The following is an 11,935-nucleotide window of genomic DNA, read 5'->3' as shown; positions in this document are numbered from 1 at the left end:
ACATCTGTTGAAGGTGTAGTGTGCTGGATAATTGCACTACTGACCCCCTGCTGTTAAAATAAGATCATACTTATCTGGGATTGTCAGGCATAATATTTCAACAAAGTATTCTGTAAAAACAATGAAAACACCTGCTCCAGATTTTGTGACATAATTTCAACAGGCTGCATTTTGGCGACTGGGGTAACAGAAAACTGTATAATGTGACAGAAGACTGACACTGTGATTAACACTAAAGAGTCAGTTTATCCTCCTCAAAGTATGGCTTTTGTTTTTATGTATGACTGATTAAATATTTGCACAACATATTATTTTAGATATCATATTCAGATTATGTGCTCAGATAAGAGCAAATAAGAGTAAAGATATCTTACTTTAAGTGAAATTACAAAAGACTTTACTGTTGCAGCAGGTAATTTAGTCCAGCAATTGTGAGTCAAGAACTCTGCAATGGATACATGGATCAGTAGTACTTGTAGAAGTGTAGAGGAGCAGAAGGATAGAGTTGCAGTGTAGCTTGTGCTCTGAACGTTCATTGAGTTACTTTTCATTTGAGGTACTGACTGTACTGGCTCTGCAAATTGGGGCAAAGTATGTTTTCCATGTTTGTAGGAATGAAATAGTCTCAGTTTCAGTTAGATCCAGTCACTTGAATTAAGTTACTTGAGAATATACTGTATGTAAAAAGTTATTCAATACATGTTAGGCTACATGGTTATTACTGTAGTACAGTGGATTAATGCTATTTTTAATGTTTTCTTTGTATTTGGACAATATAAGCTTTATATTTAGACCATTACATATTTAGACCATTACTGTACACTAAAAGATTAGTTAATCAAAAAGATTAGATAAACAGATAAACAGAAGTGTTTGTGTCTTTTAATGTAAAGAAATAAAATCATTTTATTAAGAACCAATGACATGTGACAATAAACATCATTACAAAGTTTTTGATACTAGGTAATATTTTATGATGTATAATAAAATCTCTTAAAGTGAATGGTAAACTCCAGGAACTGAAAACATTATCTGGTAAAATGAAGGACTTGCTGCCATCTAGTGGTATCTACTCTTATTACATCATATAAGAAATGAACAATATAAAAATTATTGCTGCTAAAATCAGATATTGTCTTTCATCATTTCTGTTAGGTTTCAGAGATTTTGAGCATTTATAAAAATGTTAAAATATGTCATTGGTTATGCTCTTCTGTCTTGAGCTGTCGATGCCACAAATAAACAAAAACAGCAATATTCACAAGAAATTGGATTATGCCTATTGAGGAATAACCATAGTTCACATACAGGAAGCCACCAACAGTCGGGCCAACTGTGCGAAGCAGAGATTGAACAGATGAACACAGCCCCAACATTGTGCCTGTACATAAGAGCAGAGCCAGTTTAATATTACAGGATTTAAACAACTTCTTGACTTCCATTTTGAAATTTTATTTCAAACTAGTTTGGCCTTAGTTCAGTTATGTGCTTAGTCTCTATAATCAGTTATGCACTTAGTCTCTATTTAATTTCAGTTCAATATGGGATTTGCTTAAAATATTGTATTGTTGTATTGTTTTCTTCCTTTAGCTGTAATCAGCTAAGCAACAGTCATCCACCAAATTCAATCCAAGTCAATCCAAATTTTAATTACAATAACAATTAATTACAATTTTAATTAATGTTGTTAGTGTCACTTCTATACTTTGTGCTGTGCAGGTGATGATGTTACCTGTTTCAGAGGATGGTACGCTCTTGGTGAGCATGCTGTCTATGATGACGTTGAACAAACTGATGGACAGCATCATCGGAATGATGGTGAGGCATAAGTGCAACACACTCTGCATATAAGCCTGAAGACAGAAAGAAATATCAAAACTAAACTATGAATTTATATTATTGGGTGATTGATTTCAGTGGTTATAGTCCTAATACATCAACAATTTACTAAACATTAGTTTTTTACGTTTCTGAAACAAATTTTCAGAAACAAAATGTAATTTGTTGAAATCATCAATAAGTATGGTTCTCTGGGGATAAAATGTATATATGTATATATATACACATATATACATATATATATATATATAATCACATATATATATATAATCTATATATCTATATGTATATATACATTTATATTTATGTGCCTACCTGACCCAGTCCAACCAAAGAAGAAAGTCCAATGGACAGAAGCAGCAGCGAGCTCTCAGAGTATTTTTGTGTAAGTCGCCCAAGCACTCCTCCTTGAATAACCTGTAAATACATTTAATCAGTTTTACAGTCTGACACCACCTTCAGCTGCTAAATGCGTCACATAAAGCACTAGATTATCCATCAAATTGAGTTTCAATTTAAGTGACACCTACCATTTGTACAATGCCAAAGAAGGCCATAAGATATCCATTCTGCTCTGGTTGCAGCTCAAAGATCTCCAATGCAATAACTGAAAACATTACTTGAAAAATCCCTTTGAAAAGAGAGGAGAAAATGTTCTGTTTGATTTACAGGACTTTTTTTTTTTTACCCAAAGTTTTCATGTCATTTTCTTGCTGACTTTACACATCACACATGTTCAGTCCAGATCAATTTGACCTTAGGTTAAGATATGCATTTGTTAGACTCCTAAGACCACTTAGATCACTTCACTCACGCACTCTACTGCTTATCCTCCAAATGAGGGTTGTGGGGACTAGTGCCAATCCCAGTCCATTGCAGGGCCAACATACACACAAGAACAACCATTCACTCCCACATCCACACCTATGGTCCCCCAATTAGATCACTGAGCATGTACATTTACATTTCCAGGTCAAATGTATACAGTGGACTCAAAAAATGAATGACAAAAAGGTAAAACAAATAAATAAATCTTATCAAAGTGGAATGTCTTTGGTGAAATTGTTGCATTTACTGCAGTAAATACTGATAGAAAAATTTAGGATCTAAAAAAGGTTTTTAGAAAAACAATGTTCACCTGATACCAGTCTTAGCTTAGGTGAAAGAAACATCCTCACACTCAATCTAGCCAACCTGACAAAGATCTCTGCCCAAAAGCTTACCGATTTTTAAAAACACATCCATACACTCAGTATGGATGTGTTTTTAAAAATTTAATTTAAAAAGTTACTCAAAAAAGTGATCCTTACCTGATGGTAAACCTGCAACTATCTTCACAACAAACTTTAGAGTTACACCCGGATACTCCATCAATTTCTTGATCTCTCCCACATTGAAGACAGACTTGCTTTTGTTCTCGCCTGCAACAGATTCAATGAGAAAAAATATGACTGATGTACGATGAAACAAACACTACCTGCCAGATTAAATAGTCTCTAAGTGGTTAGGCCGAAGTATAGATCTTGGAAAATCATAATATGTGTCTGTTTGTTTTTAATGTAACATAATCAGGGAATTGATGTGGAGGGGGTAGGGTGAAGAGGTCAGATAAGGGCCATTAATGATCAACTTGCCCACCATTGGAACAGACCACCTCTATTACACTAGCAATAGTATTTAGCAGCACAAACTACAATAACATAACTAAAATGCAACATTTACACTCAGAATGAACACATGACATAAAATGCACATCACAAATATATGTGACCAGCCATGGAAAAACCAGGAACAAGTAGACTGAGGGACATTTTGAGTTATATACATTTTCTGAAAGTGGGATTTCTTTATTTCTGTATGTGCTATTTCTCATCACAGAAACTGGAGCACAGATACTATTTTGTGAGCTACACTGCTACACAGATCAATACATATACAATACATAAACAACTGGACATAATAACCTCTTAAAATTTGCAACGAAATAACTTGAAAAATATATAGGAGGGGGGTGGCTTATTCTGTTATAATTTCTTGTCCTTACACTAGTGTTGTCACATTTCCATTATCTGTTGTTGTTGTTTCTTTTCTTTTTGAGATAACAGTTTGCAGTGCAGTTGTAGTAAATACAGTTTCATTTCATCGTTGCATAGTCCATTTTAGTCAGGAGGCTACTTTTAGTTGTAATATTTAATTTTTAGATTTTATATCCTGGCCATGCATACATTAACCATTACATGTGTCTGTTTCAAAGATGTCAGCCCCCACCCCATCCTGAAGGCCTCAAAATCTGCCACCAACGCCTTACAACACACAATCATAACCCCCCGCCACTGACACCCCTCACCTACCCCTGCCCTTTCCGACAAAATCTCACTCTGAACTGACTTCCAAACCTGATCATGATAAAACCTGATAAACTATTGTAGTAGTTTGAACAACGTTTATCAATAACAGGTCTAGGGACCCCAAGGGCTCTATGAAGAGACCCCAGAGGGTTCCCAGAGAAAAATATAATGAAATATGAATATAAATTTCACAAAAATGAAAAACAAGAAAGGTAATATACTTATGAGTTAGAAGGATCAAAGATAGAAACATATTTCCAGAGTTGGAGAGTAACAAATGACCTGTAATGACATTACGTAATTTAATTACAAAATGTACCTAATCGTAATCTGTTACATTACTGGGAGAAAATATGTAATTAAATTACAGTTGCTTTTGGAAATTTCCATGATTACAATTTTAGTTACATTTTAAAAATCGACACAAAAGCTTGGATTTATCAAATAGTTTTTTTCAAATTAACATCCTCCTTCTTAAGCCGATACTTGTGATTGGCTCTCTCTGGTCATGTGCCATTCTGCTGCTAGACTTGACTTGTTAATGGTAGGGCAGTGAGCATCAACAATGTTGGAGGCACAAAAGACATTCCTGGGTTGGAAATACAAAAAACACTTCATACAGACAGAAGATAAGTGCCCAAACATTTTAGTACAATGCAAAGAGTGTTTGCCCGCAGTGAAGGTGCTGTCGACGTCGAAACAGCCAATGTCGAACCGGAGGACACATCTAAAGCTACGTAGCCTACTAGCCTATAGCTGTAACTGCAAGCACTCACATACAATACAATGGGGAAGAAGTGCCAGCCTTCCATGTGTCTTTACATGCTTAGCAGGTTAAATGATGATGACAAAGTCAGCTTTAGTTTCATATCATTTCTGATGCAAGAACAGTATGAAGTAAGATGTAGCCTAACCATTAGTCTCAAAAATTATATAGATTTTCCAAATGACCTCGAAGCACCACCTTGTGGTGCAATCTTTATTAGTTTATCTGAGATTTTGAAAAGGTTAGTCCAGGTTAGACTCATAATGTATGGTTAAACTTTTGAACACATAAAAGAACACTGACTTTTCATCTTTATAATTTTGGTTCTATTTTACAGAGCATTAATGCCATCACTTATCTGGGTTGTGATATGAAGTGCTATTGTCTAAATTGTGCACATTTGTCATCAGGTAAACATGGTATCATGTTTTCCACATGCTGTACACATGTAATGCAACAAACATATTTGTATTATTTATTTATATTTCATCATGTTTTTTTTTATCAATTTATTATTTGTGTAAAGAACAAATATGTGGTTAATTCCATAATAATGATCTATGTTTTTAAACCACTTTTAAATTAAGAAAAGTAATCAATATGTAATCAAATGTAATTAGTTATATTACTTTGAGAAAATAATCGAAATATTTACACTGCCATTACATTTTCAACAAGGTAACTTGTAATTGTGACCAACTACATTTCCAAAGTAATCTTACCAACACTGCATATTTTACATTACATTACATTACATGTCATGTCATTTAGCAGACGCTTTTATCCAAAGCGACTTACAATGGAATTGAGTACAATCAGCCAGGGGTGGAATCGAACTTGCGACCATGATGTCTTTCGCACACAGGGTAGGGTCTTAACCACTGAGCCACTCCACCCCCCAATAAAATAAAATACATTTAAGTGGCTCTGTGTTGGTGTGGATGGTTCAGTCTATTACTGAATGAGCTGAATGATGATGATGTGCTCAGAGAGTTGCTAAATCATTAGCATCACAGTCAATACTTCATACACAAAGCTGTCATTCACACATTATTCAAGCACATCAGGTTGGTTTGTTATTCATATCAATAGGAAATGCTCACATGCTCCTGTTACATCTTATAACACAATCATCTGATCGAACACAAGTTTCGATGTGCGTAACATTTGCATTTTAAAACAACAATACTGAGCGAGCTAATAACAATGTAGCCACATAACGTTCTGAAACGCTCAGTGGATTATGAAAAGACAGCGTCCAGCATGAAACATTTTTCTTTAATCCCTGTATGTATGGCAAGCCGTTTAATCAAACCACACTCCTATCTGTAATTACATTTTAGATAGCCATAACAGCATTTCTCCTTGCCAAAATGTATTTTGACAAGAAGAAATGGCAGTTAGAGAAATCTGCAATAACATTCTGACTAGTAGAAATTGTATTTAGAGATATCTTAATCTTTATTTCTCAGAGTCAAAATTCAAATCAAGATATCTTTAAATCCTTAAAAAGTATAAGTGGCCGTTTTAACATTTAACAGCTGGACTGGATATGTATTACAGATAATTAAACTGTAATTGAATTCTTCCTAGTCATAAAGAACATATAAGATATCCACAATTACATTCTTCCTATCCACAATTATCATTTCAGATATCCACAATTACATTCTCCCTAGGACAAATGACTTACTTTTGCCATTCATGTGTATTCAGATATTTCAGATATCCAAAATTAAAAATTATTACAGATATCCAGATTGTAAATTTGACTATCCAAACATAGTACATTGTGAGTAGTAAAAATGTCATTATGGATATCCACAATTCATATTATGACAAGTAACTAAGTCATTATGGATATCCACAAATGTATTGTGACTATCTGTTGATGAGTGGACAGGACGCCATTTAACATAAAAAGGGTTCATTGACTATCCATATTTACATTTTAGATATCCATCATAGCATTTAGAGATATCTGCAATAACATTCTGACTAGTAGAAATTGTATTTAGAGATATCTGCAATAACATTCTGACTAGTAGAAATTGTATTTGAGGATATCTAATTCTTTATTTCAAAATTCAATTCCAGATGTCTTTAAGTCCTTAAAAAGTAGGACATATAGCAAGCCGTTTTAACATTTTAATGTTAAAACGCAAGCCGTTTTAACATCTTTAACATTTTTTCTAGCTAGACTGGATATGCATTGTAGATATCCACAATCACATTCTTCCTATGACAAATGACGTCACTTTTGCCATTCATGTGTATTGGGCTTTCACTTTGAGATATACACAATTGAATTCTTCCTAGTCAAAATTAACATTGTGGATATCCACAATTGCATTCTTCCTAGGACAAATTTAATTTAGAATTCAAAAATGTGGTTTGTGTCTTAAGATATGACATATTTATAGTTTGGCAGTAACATGTCGGAGGTGATCAGCTCGCCTCTGTGGATGCTCATAATTAAAAAAAAAACGAAAATACCCTTTTTTTGTTTACTCGTTTTGCGCTGGGCCGACTTGTTGCTACTTTTGCCGTGGCGGGTCACATATGTTCAACCATACAAGTATCAAAATCAATGAATGCAGAGGTGAACAGCTTTTAAAAGACTTTAAAAAAGTTGTGCTGTTTTTAAAGGTCCACTACATCATACATGTACATGTTTGATTGGTAAAATCTCATGTCCTACATTGTTCTTTAAGGAAAAATTAATTGTAGCAGAAGGAACTGTCTTACCTTCTGTTTGGGTTGTTGGAGCTTGAAATTTAGTGGTTTTTGGGATGAACTTTAAGACCAGCAGTAAACTGAAGACACTGCCCGCAGCACCAACACATGCAGCAAATGACTCCCTGGGAAACATCACATAAGCAGTGTTAGGTAGATAAAAACTTTAGACATTCTAGATATAAATCTTAAAAACATTCCAACATTTGTTGTTTATGATGGTCATTTTTCACAGTGAAATCATAATTTTCATGTTTGGTGACCTGGGAAAAAACTGTCAAGTCATTGAAGTATCAGTCAACCATGTAAATATTTGCCTAGTTTCACACCCAGTAGAGGTATTGATTGGAAAGCCAAACCTCAACACCTGATAGAACCACACCCACCTCCACTGTATTACTCAATCAAGCATTATTCTTCATCACCAACACAGACATTGGACATACACAGGGACACTCACCCGTATTGTTTGGTAAGATGTCCACCCAATGTTGAACCAGCTATTATACCAATGCCGAAACACAGACCCAGTTTAGATAAAGCGTCTGCCCGTTTTTCAGGTTCAGTGAGATCAGCCACCACCATCTGAGATGCTGCACATGGAAGATGATATAGATATATTATGAAAAAGGAGGTATACATATACTAAGACTAATTATAATACAGGTTTGACATTTTAAAATATTAAAGGCGACATAGAATGCTTGTATCACACATATATGTTAGTTATGGAGGTCTACTTACATATATTAACTTGTTTTCATGATTAAAAACCTCCTAATCGCTGCAAACGAGCCGATCAAAATATCTCCTCACTGACGCTCTCGTCAGCCGCGCTGTTTCAGACCAAACAGTTGCTGTGATTGGCCAGCCAACGAGAGCTTTCCTACTGTCCTGTGATTGGCCAGGTACCTGGAAGTGACGTAATAGATAGGCCAGCTCTCAGATACACAGCTCCCCCTCTGGCACGGTGGATGCTCTGCATCTCAGCAGCTACAACGAGACTAGTTCTTCTTCTTCTTCTGCGGTTGAATGTACGCAACCGGATGTGCCCGGACTAGTGCCCGCATCGGGAGGCGCTACGGTGGTGAGGATTTCTGATGACGACATCAAATTAAGGAAGTGTCGATCCGCTTCGCAGAGCCCAGGAAAACAATACAACACTATTTTCTCAGCAGTGGCTGAACTGTTTGTTCTGAAACTTTAGGGTTTCATAAACGAGGTAATGACGCAGATACACACACAAACGCAGCGTTAATTGGAGCTTCCGGTCTATGTCACCTTTAAAATAAGTGAGGAGGATTGTAAATGAGTGGTGCTCACCAGGTAGTACATGCATGAAGACTGTAGGGATTTTGTGTATGAACAGCATTAGAGGGTTTTCTGCTATTGCCAGCAGCAGAAAGAAAACAACAGTTGCACTACAAGCCAGAGACAAGGCTACTCGTGCCCCGAAGAGATCTGCATACCTGTCAAAGTAAACACCCACAAGTTTCAGTTTTAAGTTAAGATCAGTCTCCATGCAGTTCTATCAAAGTATTTATTTTGTGTTGTCAGCATTGTCTTACACTTACCTTCCGAACAGAGGCCCACCAAACAGCTGAATGATGCCCACCGTGGTTTGCAAATAACCGAACCACAAAGTGTCAAAGCCAAGTTTCTTTGCCAAAAACTATTCAGATGTAACAGAACATAGTGACATTAAAATGCATATCATGTACTGATTGTAAAGTCATCAGTAATGCAGGTTTTATAACACATAAAAGATCTGCAGAAAACTTACAGAGAACTTTGGATAAAATCCATAGATAAACAACAGTTAAGTCAAGTACTGGAAATGAAACAGAGTATTAACCTTGCTATCACTCAAAAATTGACTGACCTATGTAAAAACAGGATTCCAAAGTCTGAGTTATTAATCTTTTCTGAAGCTGATATTTCCAACAGCAAGAAGTCAATAAAACACAGTAATAAGCTAATCATGAAAGCATGTGTATTATAAATATTTTTAATTGTATAATTGTGCCAGATGATACAACAAAATGAAACGTGAAATGAATGAAATGTAAAATCTATTAGTCATTCAAAAAAGTTAATTTTAGTACAGATAAAATAATAATACTTAAAATTCAAGGTATCGTGAGGGCTTCCCCTTGTGTTGGGGTCATTAGCTGCACTATTCTTCTACTGACCTTCTTATAGACCATGTCTGTTAATTAAAGAAAGGATGTTTTACGCTCAAACTAAATTTATGTTTACATATGCTACAAGTAGCCAACTTCTCAGCTTGTGTAACATGAGTGATGCACATAGCTCAACTGGAGGCAAATAACATCTGTATTTACATTTGACAAGCCTTCATGTGTGAAGGAAGGAAAAGGAGAACAAAATTGCCAGACATAGAGGAATGTCTTTTTACTGACAGTGTTAAAAAAGTATTTGTGTATAGACGAATCTGGCGAAGTACTGGAAATAAACAAGGCGGCGTTGGTGTGGTGGCGTCTCCCTCCAGTATACACACGATTGAGTGGAAGCTGTCATAAGAAGTGTACATTTCTACTTTTTATACTTTTATGCAGCATTAATTTTGACAACAATGTCTAGGAAGTCGGGAAGAACCTGCACAATTATCAGCTGCTCCAACAACAGTGGGAAGCTTCAAATATGGATAAAAACTGAATGCGAACTACACAAACCTTTAAATCAAGCCGTACGGTCTAAATCAATTCCCTGGGCGTGCAGAGCACCACAATGTTTGCCAGAAGTGAAATTGTGGTGAACATTTGGGCCACCAATACCCAATCTTCCCAAGGGCACCAAAAATGTTACAACCGGCCGTGTAATAAATTTGCATTTATTTTTACTGCGCTACCATAAGCGTTTTCACGTTCACATAAATGTGCTGCTCTTCCTCCTACATATAACAGTATACTTACAGGCGTGATAGAAAACTGTAAAAACATCCATGTTACATCCAAAGCAGTGATGAGGTAGACGGCGTGAATAATTGTCCTCCTCTTTGGTTCGTCCAAAACTTCACGTTTTCCAGTCATATCGATGTTTGAAGAAAACTCACCTGGAGATACTGCACGGAGTTGGTAGTAACAGAGGGAAAACAAGTCTAACTGGTGTTACCTGACGATTGCACACAGTCCGATCACACCGTGAACCTTCACATAAACCATGAAACATAAAGTCGGTTGAACTTTGTAGCTGAAGGGGCGACGAAGAAGAGGAGGAGGCGTTACCTAACTAGTAGATAAGTAGATCAATATAAATTACAACCCGCGCATGGAAAACTGGAATAAGCCGTTTTAACACTGTTCACCGCCGGACATGTCAGTCCAGTTCCTGTTTGGTAAAGTTCCTCAGCCCAGAAAAACAATGTGTAAAGACAGTCCCATCGGACATGTAGACGTTTACTACAGTGATGCGTTCAAGTGTACCGCAGAATGTCGTAATTCGATGTTGTTGTGACTTCTATATCGACTCCAGTGTGTTGGGGGGAAATTTGCCTTTAGCGTTTGCCTGGTCAAATCAGCCGCACGTTTTTTCTAGTGCGCGAATCTTTACCTTAAAAGTAATGAAACCGCACTGAAGAGCTGGAAGTGACTGTGAGTAGCTCAAGATTCATATGGGCCCGTTTCAGAAAGCAGGTTTAGTGAAAACTCTGAGTTAGTTAACCCTGAGATGAGGGAAACTCTCGTTTTTCGGTTTCACAAAGCCAGTTCAGTTTAACGCTAAGTCATCTACCCCGGCAACATACTCCGTGAACCTAACCTGCTCGCTGGCAGGTTTTCTTCAACGAACCCTGAGTTTGTCTGTGTCTCCTCCTCCTGAAATAGCGTTGAGCAATATGTTTTAATGTAAAATAGAGTCAAAGAAAGTGAGTCAGTTTGAACATGGACACTTCAGTTGGACTTTATATTTATAGGTCCATAAGTAAACTATGTTTTATCAGTTCAATCTTTATTCTCATCTTCAGTTTGTGTCTCGTCAGTTTACAGCTGAATACATATCAAATCAAATGTAACATAATGGTAGGACTGCAGCATTTTATCATCCATTAATGAAATTAAAGTCTGTTAAATGATGAATGAGTGGATTACGCTGTATAAAATGTAATAGTGTTCATTTTTTCGACTCGTCTCTTCACTCCTGTTTTTGAACATAAATGTCATGGTCATTGGCATGTGTTAATATTTCTGCTGGATTAAACTGGATTAAAATGGAGGCTGTGCTCTTT

At 36.2% G+C, this 11,935-nt stretch overlaps 1 protein-coding gene across 1 annotated transcript; it reads right to left on the bottom strand.

The window, feature by feature from the left end:
• Window positions 1–868: 868 nt before the first annotated feature.
• Window positions 869–11,326, bottom strand: slc22a18 (solute carrier family 22 member 18). Its single transcript, XM_058628790.1, has 10 exons — window positions 10,626–11,326; window positions 9,264–9,361; window positions 9,013–9,158; window positions 8,150–8,282; window positions 7,702–7,814; window positions 3,150–3,260; window positions 2,370–2,470; window positions 2,155–2,256; window positions 1,733–1,853; window positions 869–1,381 (listed from the first exon to the last, which is right to left on the bottom strand). The coding sequence occupies exons 1-10, from the start codon at window positions 10,740–10,742 to the stop codon at window positions 1,197–1,199; spliced, it is 1,227 nt and encodes a 408-aa protein (XP_058484773.1). The 5' UTR covers window positions 10,743–11,326; the 3' UTR covers window positions 869–1,196.
• Window positions 11,327–11,935: the final 609 nt, after the last annotated feature.

The sequence above is a fragment of the Solea solea genome, chromosome 5 (assembly GCF_958295425.1).
Source record: "Solea solea chromosome 5, fSolSol10.1, whole genome shotgun sequence".
Lineage (NCBI taxonomy): Eukaryota > Metazoa > Chordata > Actinopteri > Pleuronectiformes > Soleidae > Solea > Solea solea.
Note: the sequence above shows the minus strand (reverse complement) of the source record. Positions and strands in the feature narration are given on the sequence as shown.

Coding starts and splice junctions, on each gene's coding strand:
- slc22a18 (XM_058628790.1), bottom strand. CDS start 10,742: ATGACTGGAAAACGTGAAGTTTTGGACGAACCAAAGAGGAGGACAATT. Junction 8,283..9,012: donor CTTCATGCATGTACTACCTG/GTGAGCACCACT, acceptor TTCCATGTGCAG/CATCTCAGATGGTGGTGGCT. Junction 1,854..2,154: donor CTTTGGTTGGACTGGGTCAG/GTAGGCACATAA, acceptor TTCTGTCTTCAG/GCTTATATGCAGAGTGTGTT.